The sequence below is a fragment of the Cherax quadricarinatus genome, chromosome 19 (genome assembly GCF_038502225.1).
Source record: "Cherax quadricarinatus isolate ZL_2023a chromosome 19, ASM3850222v1, whole genome shotgun sequence".
Taxonomy (NCBI): domain Eukaryota; kingdom Metazoa; phylum Arthropoda; class Malacostraca; order Decapoda; family Parastacidae; genus Cherax; species Cherax quadricarinatus.
The window spans coordinates 8,595,798-8,618,382 of record NC_091310.1 but is presented as its reverse complement, the minus strand read 5'-3'; the positions used below and the strand labels follow the sequence as shown (position 1 = coordinate 8,618,382).

The following is a 22,585-nucleotide window of genomic DNA, read 5'->3' as shown; positions in this document are numbered from 1 at the left end:
AAAAGTCTGGGCTGAATGGTACTGCCCTTGATACTGGCCATGTAGTCAGAAACTGTAAGGCTGGAGGTGATGTCCTGGTAGTCAGTAAATGTGGGGCTGATAGTGCTGTCCTGGGAGACAGTAATGGTGAAGCTGGAGGTGCTGTCCTGGGAGACAGTAATGGTGAAGCTGGAGGTGCTGTCCTGGGAGACAGTAATGGTGAAGCTGGAGATGCTGTCCTGGGAGACAGTAATGGTGAAGCTGGAGATTTTGTCCAGGTAGTCGGGAATTATACGCAGGAAGGAATACATATAAATGACCTCATAGGGGACAGGAGCCATAGTAGGGAAACAAGTGTAGTCAAAGATAAGATAAAACCAATATTGCAAACTAGAAATACCGCAGGAAATAGCAAACAAGAGGACTCCACTAGCAATAGTGAGGATATATTACCAAAAACAACTGGTGGGAGCTCCATTGTTGGTGCTAGGGAGGATAGAAGTAAGACAGGGAAACATGCACCAACAGGGAATACAGTCACAGAAACCCAAGGCAAACGGAAACCAAGCCTGTGCACATACTATGCACTTGGTATCTGCTGGCATGGGAAATCTGGAAAAACAGATGGGACGTGCAACTATGACCACCCTAGAAAATGCCATGCCCATATGACAACAGGAAAATGCAAACTCCCTTCCTGTAAGTTTTTTCACCCTGAACTGTGTACCTCTTCAGTACAGGAAAGACTGTGCTATAACTTAAATTGCCAGGCATATCATCTAAAGGGGACAAAAAGATACAAAACATCCAGGCCATGGGAAAACCTGGGTAGCCACAGCCACTCAAGAGGGAGAGGTTTTTTAGTGCCAGGAAGGAAAAAAAACTGGCAGGAAATGGCAGAAATCGTACACCAAATCCAGTCATTCCTGGAGTGGAACCACAGTCGATGGCCTCCACTCCAAACCAACAGATACAGATACTAATGCTGGAAAAAAAATCCCCCCCCAGTACCAACAATACCACAAGTCCGATAACATTCTTCTTTGCAAATATACAGGGTCTAAAGCCAGCAACAAACAACAAAATACCTTTCATCCGTGGACTGCTTGCAGAGGCAAAGGCAATGTTCGCGGCTTTCACTGAGACCCACATAAAGGATCACTTGGACAACGAAATATGGATCCCAGGTTACAGCCTATACAGATGTGACAGAGTGAACAGGCAAAAGGGGGGGGTTGGCCTGTACATTGCAGAGTCACTTGTTTGCAGAGAACTGCTTAATGCCTCAAATGATGTAGTGGAAGTTTTAGCAGTAAAGGTCGAGAACCAAAACCTAGTCATTGTGGTAGTCTACAAGCCTCCGGATGCAACATCCCAGCAATTCCAGGAACAGCTGTTAAAAATTGACCACTGTCTGGAAAATCTTCCAGCTCCTGCACCCAACATCTTGCTCCTGGGGGACTTCAACTTAAGGCACCTAAAATGGAGGAATATAGCAAATAATATTGTTGCAGTAATAACACCAGGAGGCAGCTCTGATGAAAACTCACACTCACACGAGCTTTTAAATCTCTGCACAAAATTCAATTTAAACCAGCAAATAATAGAGCCTACTAGACTGGAGAATACACTAGACCTCATCTTCACTAACAATGATGATCTGATAAGAAATGTCACCATATCAAAAACAATATACTCAGCTCACAACATAATTGAGGTTCAGACATGTATGCGTGGAGCCCCAGACCGACATAATGAGACTAGTCACGAGGGAGCATTCACCAAATTCAACTTCAATAACAAAAACAAAGTGGGACCAAGTAAACCAAGTCCTAACCGATATAAGCTGGGAAGATATACAGTACTAAGCAACACAGACCCCAACTTATGCCTAGAACAGATTAACTTGGTGGCACTCGATGTATGCACAAGGCTTATTCCTCTAAGAAAAAGGAGGAGTAGATGTAAAATAGAAAGAGACAGGCGCTCCCTTTACAGGCGACGGAAAAGAATAACAGAGCGGCTAAAAGAGGTCAATATATCTGAAATGCGTAGGGAGAAACTGGTCAGAGAAATAGCAAGCATCGAACTTAAGCTAAAAGAATCCTTTAGGAGTCAGGAATCGCGGGAAGAACTAAAAGCCATAAATGAAATCGAAAGAAACCCAAAGTATTTCTTCTCCTATGCCAAATCAAAATCGAGAACAACGTCCAGTATTGGGCCCCTACTTAAACAAGATGGGTCCTACACAGATGACAGCAAGGAAATGAGTGAGCTACTCAAGTCCCAATATGACTCAGTTTTTAGCAAGCCGCTAACCAGACTGAGAGTTGAAGATCAAAATGAATTTTTTATGATAGAGCCACAAAATTTGATTAACACAAGCCTATCCGATGTTATCCTGACGCCAAATGACTTCGAACAGGCGATAAATGACATGCCCATGCACTCTGCCCCAGGGCCAGACTCATGGAACTCTGTGTTCATCAAGAACTGCAAGAAGCCCCTATCACGAGCCTTTTCCATCCTATGGAGAGGGAGCATGGACACGGGGGTCGTCCCACAGTTACTAAAAACAACAGACATAGCCCCACTCCACAAAGGGGGCAGTAAAGCAACAGCAAAGAACTACAGACCAATAGCACTAACATCCCATATCATAAAAATCTTTGAAAGGGTCCTAAGAAGCAAGATCACCACCCATCTAGAAACCCATCAGTTACACAACCCAGGGCAACATGGGTTTAGAACAGGTCGCTCCTGTCTGTCTCAACTATTGGATCACTACGACAAGGTCCTAAATGCACTAGAAGACAAAAAGAATGCAGATGTAATATATACAGACTTTGCAAAAGCCTTCGACAAGTGTGACCATGGCGTAATAGCGCACAAAATGCGTGCTAAAGGAATAACAGGAAAAGTCGGTCGATGGATCTATAATTTCCTCACTAACAGAACACAGAGAGTAGTCGTCAACAGAGTAAAGTCCGAGGCAGCTATGGTGAAAAGCTCTGTTCCACAAGGCACAGTACTCGCTCCTATCTTGTTCCTCATCCTCATATCCGACATAGACAAGGATGTCAGCTACAGCATCGTGTCTTCCTTTGCAGATGACACCCGAATCTGCATGACAGTGTCTTCCATTGCAGACACTGCAAGGCTCCAGGCGGACATCAACCAAATCTTTCAGTGGGCTGCAGAAAACAATATGAAGTTCAACGATGAGAAATTTCAATTACTCAGATATGGTAAACATGAGGAAATTAAATCTTCATCAGTGTACAAAACAAATTCTGGCCACAAAATAGAGCGAAACACCAACGTCAAAGACCAGGGAGTGATTATGTCGGAGGATCTCACCTTCAAGGACCATAACATTGTATCAATCGCATCTGCTAGAAAAATGACAGGATGGATAATGAGAACCTTCAAAACTAGGGAGGCCAAGCCCATGATGACACTCTTCAGGTCACTTGTTCTATCTAGGCTGGAATATTGCTGCACACTAACAGCACCTTTCAAGGCAGGTGAAATTGCCGACCTAGAAAATGTACAGAGAACTTTCACGGCGCGCATAACGGAGATAAAACACCTCAATTACTGGGAGCGCTTGAGGTTCCTAAACCTGTATTCCCTGGAACGCAGGAGGGAGAGATACATGATTATATACACCTGGAAAATCCTAGAGGGACTAGTACCGAACTTGCACACGAAAATCACTCACTACGAAAGCAAAAGACTTGGCAGACGATGCACCATCCCCCCCAATGAAAAGCAGGGGTGTCACTAGCACGTTAAGAGACCATACAATAAGTGTCAGGGGCCCGAGACTGTTCAACTGCCTCCCAGCACACATAAGGGGGATTACCAACAGACCCCTGGCAGTCTTCAAGCTGGCACTGGACAAGCACCTAAAGTCAGTTCCTGATCAGCCGGGCTGTGGCTCGTACGTTGGTTTGCGTGCAGCCAGCAGCAACAGCCTGGTTGATCAGGCTCTGATCCACCAGGAGGCCTGGTCACAGACCGGGCTGTGGGGGCGTTGACCCCTGGAACTCTCTCCAGGTAAACTCCAGGTATCACTTGCAATCTCTGTTTCGAAAACAAAGCTGTACCTTTGGCAAGAACAGCTTCCTTGATTGCCGTTTTCTTGGACACAATAGTAGCGATGGTTGATTGAGGTTTACTATACAACCTGGCCAGCTCGGAGACACGCACTCCACTTTCATACTTAGCAATGATCTCTTTCTTCATATCCATAGTAATTCTCACCCTTATTCCTGTAGGGTTGGCACTAGAAGCTTTCTTGAGGCTCATGGTCACTTATTTTGCAGGTGAAATCACTAAAAACGCTGTAATAATACGAAATGTTCCGATTGTATGCTTGGATGTTGCCGCGGAGGCTGGCTTGTAAACAATGCCACCGGCGGAACAAGCGAGGCTGGCTCAGGCCGCACATGGAAGCGTCTCGGACGAATTGCGTTGAGCGAGATTTTTAGCGCTAGGCGAGGCAAAATTTTAGTGATAAAATGTATCGCTAGGCGGATTTAACGTTATGTGATGCCAACATTAGGCGAGGGTCCACTGTATAAAAAAAAAAGTAGATCAAAGTATTTTTTTTACATGCTTTCAAATGTAAAAAAAAAAAAAAACATTACATTTTTTACGTACTTTCAAATGCTGAAAAAAACGTAGATCTACGTTTAGACAGTTTAAGGAATAATATGGCGTCCTAGAGACCTAAGACACTCTTACTGATTTTAATGTGTACCTGCACACAAGCACAGGGTGTAAGTTTACTTAGTTACAAGTACACATAAACATAATTATCAGAGTACATGTATATATAAAAAATGAAATAACTTTAACCCTTTCAGGGTCCGTCCCGTAGATCTACGGCTTTATGTTAGGGTCCAAACCGTAGATCTACGCCATGAGCTCAGCTCACTTTGATAAACTGTGAGTGGTAAATTTAGGCCTAGATATGAGAGAATACATCTATGTGGTATGTGTGTACCACATAAAACAAATCCTGCAGCACACTGTGTATAATGAGAGAAAAAAACAGACCGTGATTTTCGATTAAAACAGCGAATTTGCAGTGTTTTTTCCTAATAGAAATAGAGATGATTTTGATTGGTTTTAGCACTGGAAATGGCTTGAAACTGAGCTCAAAATAGCAGAAATGTTAAATTTTTGCCGATGTTCAAGAGTAAACAAACAACCTCACACGTCTAATACACGCCAGCTGGTGGGTCTAATATACATTCACAAATGTGATGATGATATTTATACAATTATTACAATATTGCATAACAGTAAATCTTCTATTTTTTGGTGTGAATAAAAATTCAAAAATTATGTGAATAAAAAATCAAAATGGAATTTACTTGTAAAGCCTCAAAATATAACTAATGAACAGAGGAAATGTTAGTTTAATGCCAGGAATACCTACATTGTTTATTCTGGACCCTATTTTGAAATTGGAATATTCTGAACTTTGTGTTAAATTGGCCAAATTACCAATTTCCTTTCACTTTATTTTTTAGTTGAAACAGTTGACTTGGCAATTTCTTGTGCTCAATCGATAGAATAGAAGTAATACTAGTGAAACAGCTAAGAATCTGGTCGACTGGAATAATGTAATTGGCCTAAAATGGGAGTCAAAGTCGGCAAAATCGCCGATTCGTAAATATCGCTGACACATCAAAATTCGCAAGAGCATAATTTTGTCAATTTTCCATCAAATTTCATACTTTTTGTTTTATTACCTTCACAAAAAGATTCTCTACCATTTCATAAGAAAAAAAAAATTTTTTTTTTTTTTAAATTCTTGGACACTGGGGCACCACTTCAGGTTTTGGCCTTGGACCCTGAAAGGGCTAAAACACTTGAAATTTTGGAAAGTTTCCAGATATAATGGAGAGGCACAGTGCTCATGGAGCATGTAAACAGGGTGGGGCACGGTGACCGTATTAGAAATTCAGGTGGGAAGAACCATGTAGCAAGTTTTGGTCATAATTTGAAATGTCTTTATTAGCAGAAAGCCATAGAGCAAAATGCTGTAAAGTGGGGTCCTACTGTATACAGTACACTACTGTATAAATATTTAAAAATATACCAGAAATGCTATAAATGGTGCAAAGGTGAATTAAAACAATATCAAAGATGGCTGACACACTACCATTATAGTATGCTCCTCACTTACCAACAAATTAGTTTACCTACGAGGTCTTAGGAACGAAACTCTGTCGTTAAGTGAGGAGAGGCTGTACTAAGATCACTATCTAGACACTATCAACTAGAATGTGTAACTACTTTAACTTCTTTGACTGGAACATAAGAACTAAAATTTATATTTTATTTATATATCCAATACTATCAAACTTCAAAACCAAAACTGACAATACATACACCACCACACATGCCAGTCTGGCCAGAGGTCTTGCGACTGCCTTTCTCCCAGGGTTCTAAGTGAGTCACGTTGTAGTAGATCTCGTCAATTACTTCATGATATGTTTTAAGCTGGTAAAGGTTCACTGTGAAAAAAAAAAAGAAGCTTATGTAAGTGTATACAAAAAATGAAATAACAATCAAGCATCAAATTACATGCTGTATACATTTTAAGATGGTGACTACTTCCCACCAAGAAAGGGTGACCCCAAAGAGGGAAGTGCATTCACCAGTACTTGCTCCCCAAATGTCTTTTCAGAAGGGTACAGACATCTTGATCAAGTGATGACCCACTGACCTGCAGCATCCCTACACAGTTTACAAAAATGCAAGTCAGTTTGCATGACTTCCCATACTTTAACACCATCACAGGAATTACACTCTTAAGAAAACAAGAAATACAGTGGACCCTCGGTTAATGATGCCATCGGATGGCGATAAAATCGGATACCAATGGGTTTTGTGTAAAAATATTGGCTCGGCTAACAATGAAAAACTCACTTTAGGACATTCGTCCAGAATGTGTCCATGCGGCCTGGGCCGCCCGCAGCCGCCCAGCCACTATGTACAGCCTGTGTGCCATTGTTTACAAGCCAGGGTGGACGATTCCACGTGTGATACACTTTGCATTATTCCAGTGTTTTTAGTGCTTGTAACTGCTAAATAAGCCACCATGGGCACAAAGAAAGCTTCAAGCGCCAGCCCTGTGGTAAAAAGTGTGAGAAATACTATTGAATTGAAGAAAGAGATAATCGCAAATTACAAAAGTGGAGTGCGTGCCTCCGAGCTGGCCAGGATGTATAACAAATCCCAATTAACCATCGCTACTATCTTGGCCAACAGAAAGGCAATCAAGGAAGCTGTTGTTGTGAAAGGTGCAAATGTGCTTACAAAACAGAGATCGCATATACTCAAAGATGTGGAGAGACTTATTGGTGTGGAGCAATGACAAACAATTATCAGGAGATAAGCGTTTCACAGTCAATCATATGTGAAAGGGCAAGGCAGTTGCATGATGATTTAATTAAGAAAATGCCTGGAACTAGTGCTGATGTTAGTAAATTTAAGGCCAGCAAAAGTTGGTTTGAGAGATTTAAGAATCATAGTGGCATACACAGTGTGATAAGGCTGCCAGTTGTGACCAAAAAGTGGCTGAAAAATATGTGCAGGACTTTAAGGGGTACATAGAGGCTGAAAAATTAAAACCCCAACAAGTGTTTAATTGCGACAAAACAGGCCTGCTTTGGAAGAAAATGCCTAACAGGACCAACATTACTCAGGAGGAAAAGGCACTCCCAGGACACAAGACTATGAAAGACAGGCTAACTCTCATGTTTTGTAGTAATGCTAGTAAGGATTGCAACGTGAAGCCTTTACTCGTGTATCCCTCTGAAACTCCCAGTGTGTTCCAGAAAAACAGTGCCATCAAGGCGAATCTGTGTCATGTGGAGGGCAAACAGTAAGGCATGGGTCACTAGGGACATTTTCCATGATTCGTTCTATCACGTGTTTGGCCCCACTGTGAAAAAATACCACCTGGAAAATAAATTGGACCTCAAGTGCCTCCTGGTATTAGACAATGCTCCTGCTCATCCTCCAGACTTGCAAGAGTGAATTGTGGGGGAGTTGAGTTTCATAAAAGTGAAATTTTTGCCTCCTAACACCACTCCTCTCCTCCAGCCCATGGACCAGCAGGTCATTTCAAATTTCAAAAAACTGTATACCAAAGCATTGTTTCAAAAGTGCTTTCAAGTGACCTTAGGCAATGAACTGACCCTAAGAGAGTTGTGGAAGGATCACTTCAGTATCCTCACTTGCATAAACCTTATAAGTAAGGCTTGGGAGGGAGTGACTTGCAGGACTTTGAACTCTGCTTGGAGAAAATTGTGGCCAGAATGTGTACAAGAGAAGTATTTTGAAGGGTTTGGGGCTAACCCTGAAGAGCCTATACCAGATGTGGAATCTATTGTGTCGTTGGGGAAGTCCATGGGGTAGGAGGTTAGTGGTGAGGATGTGGAAGAGTTGGTGGAGGACGATGATGAAGAGCTAACCACTGATGAGCTGCAAGAGCATCTGCAACAGCAACAGGCCACAGCTGTGGAAATTGCTTCAGGGGAGGGGAAAGAGATAAGGAGGAAGTTGCCTTCTTCACTGGTTAAGGACATTTGTACAATGTGGACAAAGGTGCAAGCCTTTATGGATGAACATCACCCTGACACAGATGTTGCAAGCCGTGCTGGTGACTTTTACAATGACAATGTTGTGTTCCATTTTAGGGAAATCTTAAAGACACGCCAGAAACAGAGCTCTATGGACAGATTTTTGGTGTGACTGTCCAGTGACTGTCAAGTTGTTCCCAGTGGCATTAAAAAACAAAGAAGGGAAGTAACCCCAGAAAAGAACTTGCTACCTAAAGTCCTTATGGAAGGGGATTCCCCTTCCAAACAATAATACACCTCCATCATCTCCCCTCCTCCTGTCTCATCAATATGTCTTCGATAAAGGTAAGTGTCATTTTATGAATTATTACTGTATTTAATCTTCATGTCTCATTGTTTTCTGTGTAGGAAAATGTATATTTCATGTGAAATTTTTTTTTTTTTTAATACTTTTGGGTGTCTGGAATGGATTCATTGGATTTCCATTATTTCTTATGGGGAAAATTAAATAGGATAACGATAAAATCGGTTGAGGGCTCTCTGGAACGGATTAAAATCGTTAAGAGAGTCCACTGTATTAAATATCTGGATAGAAAACTGCAAAAAGCAGTGCACATCTTCATCCATCTACCATTTATTTCTCATGTGCCATGTTATGACTAATGACTCTTATGGCATCAGTGTTTTCCATAATGTGTGTTTGCCATGGTCAGGTTTTTTAATCTTTATTTGCTATGCAGTTACATTAATCTTGATTAACTTAGCCTAACCTATCCTGAAGCAATGTAAAGGGAAAGTATGTAATCATTGCCATTTAACAGAGAAGCCACCACGTTGCATGACGTTGAGAAAATACCTAATTTCGACTGTTAACGGATGGTGCAATTTGCACATTATATTAGTTTAAGGCATGGATTTTCTTGAGAGAAATGGATACAGTGCTCACAAACAACAGGTTAAGTCCCTACTCTGATATGTTCAATATGAGTAATTAATCATTAAACCTCTTGACTTCCAATACCTCTTTCAAATGTACGCTGAGGTCAGTGGTCGCCTGTATGGTGAGGTCAGTGGTCACCTGCGGTCATGCCTGCCTAAGCTCTTGGGAGTTAGCGTGGGCTGTTACCGAGCACCATGGCTTGTTGTAGTGTTTTAGAATCTCAGGTTCAAGTGTTGAAGAAGGAGATTCTACTTCTTCAGGAGGAAAATAGGAGGCTGAAGCTTCGCATAGATGAGTTTGGGAGCGAGTGTGAGAAGGATTTAGCTGGTAAGGAAGGAATGGTCACCAGCAGTGATAGTGGCAGCCACTTTAAGTGGCAAGTGGTTCACAGTTCAGGAAGAAGGAAGATGAGGAGAGTTAACCCTTAAATGGTCCAAATGTTTTATCAACATCTGAAAGCATGTAAAAAAATGTAGATCTTCTTTTTTGTTTACATTTGAAAACGTGTAAAAAACTTTTATCTACATTTTTTTTTGTTACATTTGAAAATATTAAAAAAAAAGTAGATCTACTTTTGTAGCACTACGAATTTGAACGTCGATTTGTTTGGACCGTTTAAGGGTTAATAGAGATGTGAAGGTAGGAAATCGATTCTCTGTTCTCCAAGACGAGTGTACTTCAGTGGTTAGTGAGGTTGAAGCTACCACTGATTCCCCTGCTAATCAAGGTAAGAATATTTTAATAGTAGGCGATTCTCAGGTAAGATATATGGACCGTGCTTTTTGTAGCAGAGACAGAAAGGTCAGACAGAGAGTGTGCCTTCCTGGAGCTGGTGTTGGCGACATAGCAGGTTGGATAATATTATGGCAGGTAATGGGAACAAGCCCATTATCTGTCTTAGTGCTTGGGGTAATGACATTGGGAAGGGCAGGAGACAGGAGCTGCTGGATAAGTACAGGTCAGCCATAGAAGTAGTTAGGTCTAAGGGAGGGACCCCAGTCATATGTAGCATCTTGCCTAGAAAGAGAGTGGGCAATGAATGGATCTCTAGGGCAATTGGTATAAATTGCTGGCTAGACAGGTACTGCAAGGAACTTGCAATCCCATTCATTGATAACTGGGACCTATTCTTTGGCAAATGTGATATGTATGCAAGGGATGGGGTTCATCTCTCTGGGGATGGAGTGGTTGCATTGGCCAATTCAATTGAGAGGGTAATTGATGACTTGTCTACGAATTTAAACTGATAGATTATAGAGGTATGGGCGTTTGTGGGAAATAATCAGGCTGCAGCATTAGGGTTAAAAACAGCAGTTATTACCGGGATACCTCAGGGATATGTTTAAAAGACAATATTCAAAATAAAGTCGCTAGTAATGGCAAATCAACTGATCAACAAACAAAGAGGGATAGTAGAGGGCAACGAGTAACTAGCTCCCTAAAGGTTTACTATACAAATAGTAGGAGTCTAAGAAATAAAATAGATGAGCTAAGATTACTTGCAAGTGTAGGTAATATAGATATTATTGGTATAACAGAGACCTGGTTCAACCTGAAAGATAGAGAAATGCCTTCTGAATGCAACATACAGGGTGGTGGTGTGGCGATGTCAGAGAAAATTTAAATTGTTGTCTTAGACATGATATAAGATTAGAATCATCGAACACAGAATCTGTTTGGCTACAGTTTCTCGAGGGACGTGACAAATTAATTTTGGGTGTGATTTATAGGTCCCTAAACCTTGATAGGGAGGGCAGTAAGCTGTTATGGGACGAAATTCATAAGGCATCTAGATATGAATATGTTGTGATAATGGGAGATTTTAACTTTAGACAAATTGATTGGAACAATATGACAGGAAATCTTGAGTCTAGTGATTTTTATTGATACGGTTCAGGATTGCTTTTTAGAACAGGCTGTGACAGAGCCAACTACAGGAAACAATCTGCTTGACTTGGTTCTTGCCAACAAAGATTCACTAATTAATAATCTTGAGGTCAATGATGAGCTTGGGGAAAGTGACCACAAATCACTTAGTTTCAATATATCATGGAATTACCCAGATAACTGCAATCAAATCTCTGTCTCAGGTTTTCGCTTGGCCGACTTCATGGGACTGAAAAATTATCTGGGTGGGCTAAATTGGGATGTCCTGACTATGGGTCAGGTAGGTGATCTTGGTTGCCAATATGACGTTTTTCAGAGCATAGTTCTAGCTGCCCAGACAACTTTTGTTCGGAGTAGGGAAATTAGATCTAACAAAAATGATCCCAAATGGATGAACAATAGATTAAAACATCTCATTGGTCAAAGAGAGGCATATATAGGCGTATCAAAAGAGGGGATCGGCAGTTAAGAAATCAATATATTCAATTAAAGAGAGAAATAAAGAAAAGGAATAAGAAAAGCAAAAAGGGATTATGAGGCTAAGGTCGCAAGGGATTCAAAGACTAACCCAAAAGGGTTCTTTCAGGTATACAGAAGTAAGATTAGGGACAAGATTGGCCCACTTAAGAGTAACTCTGGTCAGACCACTGACAGTGATAAGGATATGTGTGAAATTCTAAATACCTACTTCCTCTCAGTTTTCACCCAGGAAAATACTAGCGATATTCCTAAAATAATAGATTATGTAGAACAGGATGATGCTAAACTATGTACAATTGCGGTAACTAGTGACATGGTCCTCAGACAAATAGAGAAACTAAAACCAAACAAATCCCCAGGCCCTAATGAACTGTTTGCAAGGGTGTTAAAGGAATGTGAAGAGGAACTTAGCATACCTTTGGTTAATCTTTTTAACATATCACTACAAACTGGCATAGTGCCTGATAAGTGGAAAATGGCAAATGTAATACCTATTTGCAAGGCAGGTGACAGGTCCTTGGCTTCGAACTATAGACCAACAAGCCTTACCTCCATAGTGGGGAAATTTAAGGAATCAATAATTGCCGAAGCAATTCGTAGCCATCTTGACAGGCACAGATTGATTAATGTATCTCAACACGGTTTTACAAAGGGGCATTCCTGTCTTACGAATTTACTAACTTTTTTCACTAAGGTGTTTGAGGAGGTAGATCATGGTAATGAATATGATATTGTGTATATAGACTTCAGTAAGGCTTTCGATAGAGTTCCACACCAGAGGCTATTGAGGAAACTTAAGGCACACGGAATAGGAGGAGAAATTTTTTCCTGGGTAGAAGCATGGCTGACAAATAGACAGCAGAGAGTTTGCATAAATGGGGAGAAATCAGAATGGGGGCACGTCACAAGCGGTGTTCCTCAGGGGTCAGTGTTGGGCCCGTTGTTGTTCACAATTTACATAAACGACATAGATGAGGGAATAAATAGTGAAATAAGCAAATTTGTTGATGACACCAAAATAGGCCGTCCAATTCATTCTAATGAGGACACTAGAGCACTCCAGGATGATTTGAATAGTGGCAGATGCAGTTTAATACTGACAAATGCAAAGTTCTAAATGTTGGACAGTTAAATAACCATGCCACATATAAACTAAATAATGTAGATCTTAATACTACTGATTGCGAAAAGGATTTAGGAGTTCTGGTTAGCAGTAATGTAAAACCAAGACAACAGTGCATTAGTGTTCGCAATAAAGCTAACAGAATTCTTGGCTTCATATCTAGAAGTATAAGTAAGAACATAAGAACATAAGAAAGGAGGAACACTGCAGGAGGCCTGCTGGCCCATACTAGGCAGGTCCTTTACAATTCATCCCACTAACAAAACATTTGCCCAACCCAATTTTCAATGCCACCCAAGAAATAAGCTCTGATGTGAAAGTCCCACTCAAATCCAACCCCTCCCACTCATGTACTTATCCAACCTAGATTTGAAACTACCCAAAGTCCCAGCCTCAATAACTCAACTAGGTAGACTGTTCCACTCATCAACTACCCTATTTCCAAACCAATACTTTCCTATGTCCTTTCTAAATCTAAACTTATCTAATTTAAATCCATTACTGCGGGTTCTCTATTGGAGAGACATCCTCAAGACCTTATTAATATCCCCTTTATTAATACCTATCTTCCACTTATACACTTCGATCAGGTCTCCCCTCATTCTTCGTCTAACAAGTGAATGTAACTTAAGAGTCTTCAATCTTTCTTCATAAGGAAGATTTCTAATGCTATGTATTAATTTAGTCATCCTACGCTGAATGTTTTCTAACGAATTTATGTCCATTTTGTAATACGGAGACCAGAACTGAGCTGCATAATCTAGGTGAGGCCTTACTAATGATGTATAAAGCTGCAGTATGACCTCTGGACTTCTGTTGCTTACACTTCTTGATATAAATCCCAGTAATCTATTTGCCTTATTACATACACTTAGGCATTGCTGTCTTGGTTTAAGGTTGCTGCTCACCATAACCCCCAAGTCCTTTTCGCAATCTGTATGGCTAAGTTCTACATCATTTAACTTATAAGTACTAGGGTTATGGGCACTCCCAAGCTTCAGAACCTTGCATTTATCTACACTGAACTGCATCTGCCACTTTTCTGACCAAGAATAGAGTTTGTTTAAATCCTCCTGAAGTTCCATAACATCTACGTTTGAATCAATTATCCTACCTATCTTTGTGTCATCAGCGAATTTGCTCATATCACTAGTAATTCCCTCATCAAGATCATTGATATAGTATATTATGAACAACAACGGGCCCAAGACTGATCCCTGTGGAACGCCACTTGTTACAGATCCCCACTCGGATTTAACCCCATTTATGGACACTCTCTGCTTCCTGTCTGTGAGCCATGACTCGATCCACGAGAGCACTTTTCCCCCAATGCCATGAGCTGCCACTTTCTTTAACAGTCTATGGTGCGGAACTCTATCAAAAGCCTTACTAAAATCTAAGTAAATAATATCAAATTCTTTATTGTGGTCAACAGCCTCAAAAGCTTTACTGAAGAAAGTTAATAAATTAGTTAGACAAGACCGGCCTCTTGTGAATCCATGCTGAGTATCATTAATCAAGCTATGCTTATCGAGACGGCTTCTTATAATCTCAGCTATAATTGACTCTAGTAATTTGCCAACAATTGAGGTCATGCTTATTGGGCGGTAATTTGACGGTAACGACTTGTCCCCTGTTTTAAAAATAGGAATTACATTAGCCATCTTCCACATTTCAGACACTACACCTGTTTGAAGAGATAAATTAAAAATATTAGTTAATGGTTCACAGAGTTCCATTTTGCATTCCTTAAGAACCCTTGAAAAAACCTCATCAGGACCCGGCGACTTATTTTGCTTCAGTCTGTCTATCTGCTTCACAACCATCTCACTAGTGACTGTGATGTTACATAATTTATCTTCTTCTAGCCCACTGTAAAAATTAATTACTGGAATATTGTTAGTGTCTTCCTGTGTAAAAACTGAGAGAAAATAATTATTTAAAATCAAGCACGTCAGTAAGGTGCCCATAGTTATTTTTAAGGGGACCTATCTTATCTCTAACTTTTGTTCTATAGACCTGGAAAAAACTTTTTGGGTTAGTTTTAGAATCCCTAGCAACTTTAATTTCATAGTCCCTTTTAGCTTTTCTTATCCCCTTTTTAATGTCCCTCTTAATGTCAATATACTGATTCATAAGATGACCCTCACCTCTTTTGATACGCCTATAAATTCCTTTCTTATGCCCTAGTAGATATTTCAGCCTATTATTCATCCATTTTGGGTCATTTCTATTTGATCTAATTTCTTTATATGGGATAAACGCTCTTTGAGCAGCATGTATAGTGTTCAGAAAACTGTCATATTGATAGCTCTCTTCGTTACCCCAGTCAACAGATGATAAGTGTTCTCTAAGCCCATCGTAATCTGCTAAGCGAAAATCTGGGACTGTTACTGAGTTATCGCTACTATCGTACTTCCATTCAATGCTAAATGTAATTGATTTGTGGTCGCTAGCACCCAGTTCCTCTGAAATTTCTAAATTATTAACAAGGGATTCATTGTTTGCCATAACTAAGTCAAGCAGGTTATTTCCCCTTGTAGGTTCTGTCACAAACTGCTTCAAAAAACAATCCTGAAATACTTCTAAGAAGTCGTATGATTCTAAATTCCCAGTCAAAAAATTCCAATCAACATGACTAAAGTTAAAGTCTCCTAGAATTACTACATTATCGTGCCTTGTGGCCTTAACAATTTCCTCCCATAGTAGTTTCCCTTGGTCCCTATCTAAGTTTGGGGGACGGTATATCACTCCTAAAATCAGTTTTTCATGCCCCTCTGAAAATTCTATCCAAACAGACTCTGTATGTGTTACTTCAGACTTAATACCCGTTTTTATGCAACAGTTCAAGCGATCTCGGACATACAATGCCACCCCACCCCCCCTCCCAATACTTCTATCTTCTTGGAACAATTTAAAACCCTGAATATGACATTCCGCAGGCATGTCCCGACTTTTTGAATTAAACCACGTCTCAGTTAAGGCAAATACATCAATGTTACCTACACTAGCAACTAATCTCAACTCGTCCATCTTATTCCTAGCACTACGGCAATTAGCATAATAAACATTGAAAGACTCTCCTTTCTCTTTACCCTTCCTGCTCATTTCTACTTTTCTACTAAACCTATTACTGTCCTTATCACCCAAGGTCCCTGGCTTTTCAATATCTATCTCGTTCTTATTATTACTAGTTCCCCTAGAATTCGTAATATTACTACACTGGGACTTCACTGTTTTCCTGCCAAAACCCATACCACTAACTATTCCTAGTTTAAAGTCCTAACTGCTTCCTCCATAATAGAAGTCCTCAGGTTGTTCAACTCTATATATCCTTGGTTAGGCCTCATTTGGACTATGCTGCTCACCGTATTACAGAATGGATATAAATGCTGTGGAAAACGTACAGAGGAGGATGACAAAGATGATCCCAGGTATCAGAAATCTTCCCTATGAGGATAGACTGAGGGCCCTGAATCTGCACTCTCTCGAAAGACGTAGAATTAGGGGGCATATGATCAAGGTGTATAAATGGAAAACAGGAATAAATAAAGGGGATGTAAATAGCGTGCTGAAAATTTCCAGCCAAGACAGGACTCGTAGCAATGGTTTAAAGTTGGAAAAATTCAGATTCAGGAAGGATATAGGAAAGCACTGGTTTGGTAAGAGTTGTGGATGAGTGGAACAAACTCCCAAGTACAGTTATTGAGGCTAAAACGTTGTGTAGTTTTAAAAATAGGTTAGATAAATACATGAGTGGGTGTGGGTGGATGTGAGTTGGACCTGACTAGCTTGTGCTGCTGGGTCTGGTGCAGTGCTCCATCCATGAGTGGAAATGACCAGACTGGGTGGTTCATTGGGCTAATCGGGGGGGTCATTGGTCTAATCGGGGGGGACATGGACCTGCTCCGCATGGGTCAGTAGGCCTGTTGCAGTGTTCCTTCTTTCTTATGTTCTTAAATCCTCCTCCTCATCTTCCCTCATGTCTTCCTACACCACCTTCCATTCCTCCCTAAAAGTTACCGTCACTTTAACTTAACCTATCCTGCTACATAATGTTTACATGACCAAAGAATCTTAGCAACACCTTTTTGATAGATAGCTGTTCTGCTTATTGAAATGTAGCTTTCACAGCATCAAACCATCTAATAATTTTTAATCATTTATTTATTTTTTTTTTTTTTTGCTAAATATACACACAACACACTGATCTTAGACTTGTTACATTCACTGCCTCAAAGTTCCTGTGTCTAGCAATATTCACACCCATACAAAAGTGTCATAGCCACTATATTGTACTCTGTAATATTCATTGATTAACTTGCTTCTTTCAACTTATTATACAACATTCCTGCAACATTCTTTCACCATCTGGTTTGTGATAAAGCTCATCCTTTATAGCAATATGCTGATGTATCCAGTTCCAATTACTGTACCTAAAATGCACTTCCTTCCTTCCTTCCTTGCACTCTTTTGCGTTCACCATCAACTTTTACATATCATTCCTTCACAACCACTGCAGTTTCTGAGGAAATGGTATGGTGATACCGACAAGATGTGGAAAAAGACACTTATGTACAGTTCACAACATTTATTGAAGGAAACATTTCGCCACGAGTGGCTTCTTCAGTCCTAATACAGAGAAAACTAAGGAAACACACATATATATATAGTGGCAGGAGTCATGTGAAGTTACGCGTGGGTAGAGGTAGAGGAGGTGGTGGTAGTAGTTAGTATTAGTATTAGTAGTAGTAGTATTAGTAGTAGTATTAGTATTAGTATTAGTAGTATTAGTATTAGTATTAGTAGTAGTAGTAGTAGTAGTAGTAGTAGTAGTAGTAGTAGTTAGTAGTAGTTAGTAGTAGTTAGTAGTAGTTAGTAGTTAGTAGTTAGTAGTTAGTAGTTAGTAGTTAGTAGTAGTAGTAGTAGTAGGGCTAGAGAGGGACCTGCTGACATGTAACAGCAGTTCCCAGGATGGGTAATATCCTCTTGCTTAGTAATTTTGAAATACTGTAACTACCGGATTTTTGCTTTATAGTGTTACTGACAGCGATTAGTGCAGCTTCAATGCATTTTCTCCTTCTTAAGTCGTCTTCTTTAATCGCTAGTTTAGCTTCATTGAATTTCATGAGGTGTCCAAGATCGTCCCTATGTTGAACACATGCATTTTTACGGTCATCATTTCTGCAAGCATTTTTGTGTTCTGCGATCCTAATGTCCAGAGATATGGCTGTTTCCCCTACATATACTTTGTCACACCCCCCACATGGTACAGTGTAAATTCCTGCACTTGTGCCAGAATCATGTTTGGATTTTTGAATCAGGTTCCTAATAGTAGTTGAAGAGCTGGTAGATATTTCAGCCAGTTTTCTGTCAAACATTTTTGGATCATTAGCGGCAACGTTGCTGACTGGTAAAACGATGAAACTTGGTGGCTTTTCTTCAACTTGATTGGTGTTGGTCTTGCTGAGGATACGTGTCACACATTTCCTGCAGTCACGTATGAAGTGTAGGGGAAAGTGTAGTGAACTAAAAGAGTTGGTGATGTATGTACATTCTTCTTTGAGGAACTGCGGACTGGAAATTCTTTAGGCTCTCAGGAAGAAGCCAATAACTACCCCTCTTTTAGTTCTTGTGTCATGGTGAGAGAAGAAATGTAGAAGATCGTTCTTGTAGGTAGGCTTCCGGTAGACTTTAAAAGAAAGTCTGTTTTCCCCTGTGCGTAAGAGAACGTCGAGAAAAGGTAATTGGTTGTCCTTCTCCTCCTCTAGTGTAAATTTAATAGTAGGTTCCAGAGTGTTGATGGTGTTGAGGATGCCACGTACGTCTAGATTTTTGGGTACAATGACCAAAATATCATCAACGTACCGCAACCATGTAACTGAACAAGGGATGTTACTGAGGATCCTTCTTGATTCCAGGTCCTCCATATATAAATTGGCAAGAACTGCACTAAGGGGCGATCCAATGGCTAGTCCAAAGAGTTGTTTGTACTTCTTGTCCTCAAACCTAAAACAGTGAATGTTTTCAGATACAGTGGACCCCCGCTTAACGATCACCTCCCAATGTGACCAATTATGTAAGTGTATTTATGTAAGTGCATTTGTACGTGTACTTTTAGGGATCTGAAATGGACTAATTTACTTCACAATATTCCTTATGGGAACAAATTCGGTCAGTACTGGCACCTGAACATACTTCTGGAATGAAAAAATATCGTTAACCGGGGGTCCACTGTACTTGGGAGTTGACGTGTCGGCGGATGGATTTATGAAGGATGAGGTTAATCATAGAATTGATGAGGGAAAAAAGGTGAGTGGTGCATTGAGGTATATGTGGAGTCAAAAAACGTTATCTATGGAGGCAAAGAAGGGAATGTATGAAAGTATAGTAGTACCAACACTCTTATATGGATGTGAAGCTTGGGTGGTAAATGCAGTAGCAAGGAGACGGTTGGAGGCAGTGGAGATGTCCTGTCTAAGGGCAATGTGTGGTGTAAATATTATGCAGAAAATTCGGAGTGTGGAAATTAGGAGAAGGTGTGGAGTTAATAAAAGCATTAGTCAGAGGGCAGAAGAGGGGTTGTTGAGGTGGTTTGGTCATTTAGAGAGAATGGATCAAAGTAGAATGACATGGAAAGCATATAAATCTATAGGGGAAGGAAAGAGGGGTAGGGGTCGTCCTCGAAAGGGTTGGAAAGAGGGGGTAAAGGAGGTTTTGTGGGTGAGGGGCTTGGACTTCCAGCAAGCGTGCATGAGCGTGTTAGATAGGAGTGAATGGAGACGAATGATACTTGGGACCTGACGATCTGTTGGAGTGTGAGCAGGGTAATATTTAGTGAAGGGATTCAGGGAAACCGGTTATTTTCATATAGTCGGACTTGAGTCCTGGAAATGGGAAGTACAATGCCTGCACTTTAAAGGAGGGGTTTGGGATATTGGCAGTTTGGAGGGATATGTTGTGCATCTTTATACGTACATGCTTCTAAGCTGTTGTATTCTGAGCACCTCTGCAAAAGCAGTGATAATGTGTGAGTGTGGTGAAAGTGTTGAATGATGATGAAAGTATTTTCTTTTTGGGGATTTTCTTTCTTTTTTGGGTCACCCTGCCTCGGTGGGAGACGGCCGACTTGTTGAAAAAAAAAAAACATATGCGATTATTATATATATTTTCAAACCATATTTACAGGATATTTAGTGTTCAATAATTAATTATTTCTCATTTGAAATATTTTTTACTGAAAAATTGCTCACACTCAGCACTTTTTTCTTGTATATTATATGCACTATAAGATTTGTTTAGACTTTTAACCAGGAGGGTTAGCCACTCAGGATAACCCAAGTCAGTGCATAATTGAGAACTGTCTTATTTCTATTAGGTACTTTAATCTTGTAATCTTGTCCCCCAGAATGCAACCCACAACAGTCGACTAACACCCAGGTACGTACTTACTGCTAGGTGAACAAGGACAGCAAATGTAAAGAAATGTACCTATCATTTCTACCCGTACCGGGAAATGAACTACAGACACTCGGTGTATGAGGTGAGTGTGTTGCCAACTGGTCCAAGGGACACCTGCACACTCACTGCCCACTATGCCAACTACAGTTACTCAAGTTCATGAAAATCCTCAAAGTAGGATTGCATATACAGTGGAGTTTTGCAAGTTACATAAGTGAATCATGTCTCTGCATTTCCTTGTTTTTCTGGTGGAATTAAAACATACATATCACATCTGGGTATGTTTCTTCTTTTCAGTGGAAGGAACTTGTGTTATACAGTGGACCCCCGCCATTCAGCGGCCGCAATTTTCGGCAAGTTTTTTCGACAAAATTTAGCTTCGCAGTTCGTGACTGGACTCGTGATTCGGTGACTGTCCGGTACATGTCTGCCCATCACCGCGCACACAAAGTCAGTCTCCCACACCATTCACACTCAGTGTGCCATTGTTTACCAGCACGTAACCATCACCCCACGGATTCATACAATACATTTCATGATAATCCATTGTTTTTTGTGCTTGCAGCTGCTAAATAAGTCATCAAGGGCTCAGGAAACCTAGTGCCAGCCCTTTGGTAAAGAAAGTGAGTAACACAATCGAATTCAAGAAGGAAATCATTGAAAAATATGAGAGCGGAGTGCGTGTTACAGAACTTGCCAGGATGTACGGGAAACCCCATTCAACTATCACTTCAATCGTGGCGAAGAGAAAGGAAATACAGTGGACCCCCGGTTAACGATTTTAATCCGTGCAAGAGGGGTAATTGTTATGCGAAATAATCGTTATGTGAATGAATTTTCCCCATAAGAAATAATGGAAATAAAATTAATCCGTGCAAGACACCCAAAAGTATGAAAAAAAATTTTTTTTACCACATGAAATATTAATTTTAATACACACAAACTGAAAAAGGCATGCACACTTACATGACACTTACTTTTATTGAAGATCTGGTGATGATTGATGGGATGGGAGGAGGGGAGAGCATTATCTTCTTACTGTTTAGAAGGGGAATCCCCTTCCATTAGGACTTGAGGTAGCAAGTCCTTTTCTGGGGTTACTTCCCTTCTTCTTTTAATGCCACTAGGGCCAGCTTCAGAGTCACTGGACTTCTTTCGCACAAGATATCTGTCCATAGTGGCCTGTACCTCTCGTTCCTTTATCACTTCCCTAAAGTGTTTCACAACATTGTCAGTGTACAGGTTGCCAACACGGCTTGCAATAGCTGTGTGAGGGTGATTTTCATCCATGAAGGTTTGCACTTCAAGCCACTTTGCACAGATTTCCTTTATCTTTGTAGTAGGCAACTTCTTCAATTTCTCTCTCCCCTCCTCTGAACCAGTTTCCCCAGGTCTGGCCTCTTGCTCTTGAAGTTGATCTATCAGCTCATCAGTGGTTAGTTCTTCATTGTCCTCCTCCACCAACTCTTCCACATCCTCCCCACTAACCTCCAACCCCAAGGACTTTCCCAATGCCACAGTGGATTCCTCAACTGGCATAATCCTCTCAGGGTTAGCCTCAAACCCTTCAAAATCCCTTTTGTCTACACATTCTGGCCACAGTTTCTTCCAAGCAGAGTTCAAGGTCCTCTTAGTCACTTCCTCCCAAGCCTTACCTATAAGGTTTACACAATTGAGGATATTAAAGTGATCTCTCCAAAACTCTCTTAGAGTCAGTTGAGTTTCTGAGGTCATTACAAAGCACCTTTCAAACAGAGCTTTTGTGTACAGTTTCTTGAAGTTGGAAATAACCTGCTGGTCCATGGGCTGCAGGAGAGGAGTGGTATTAGGAGGCAAAAACTTCACCTTAATGAAGCTCATGTCCCCATAAAGTCGCTCTGCCACGTCTGTAGGATGACCAGGGGCATTGTCTAACACCAGGAGGCACTTAAGTTCTAATTTCTTTTCAGTTAGGTAATCTTTCACATTGGGGGCAAATGCATGGTGTAACCAGTTATAGAAAAATTCCCTAGTGACCCATGCCTTACTGTTTGCCCTCCACAGCACACACAAATTATCCTTGAGGACATTCTTTTGCCTGAACGCTCTGGGAGTTTCAGAGTGATA

At 40.7% G+C, this 22,585-nt stretch overlaps 1 protein-coding gene across 2 annotated transcripts in view; it reads right to left on the bottom strand.

The window, feature by feature from the left end:
* The window catches only part of LOC128688206 (pre-mRNA-splicing factor 38B), a 395,211-nt gene that overhangs the window by 281,574 nt on the left and 91,052 nt on the right, over nucleotides 1–22,585 (bottom strand). For both annotated transcript variants that reach the window (XM_070086545.1, XM_070086546.1), the window contains exon 3: nucleotides 6,391–6,515. In XM_070086545.1, coding sequence (XP_069942646.1) covers nucleotides 6,391–6,515 — 125 coding nt within the window. The remainder of the gene's footprint in view (nucleotides 1–6,390; nucleotides 6,516–22,585) is intronic.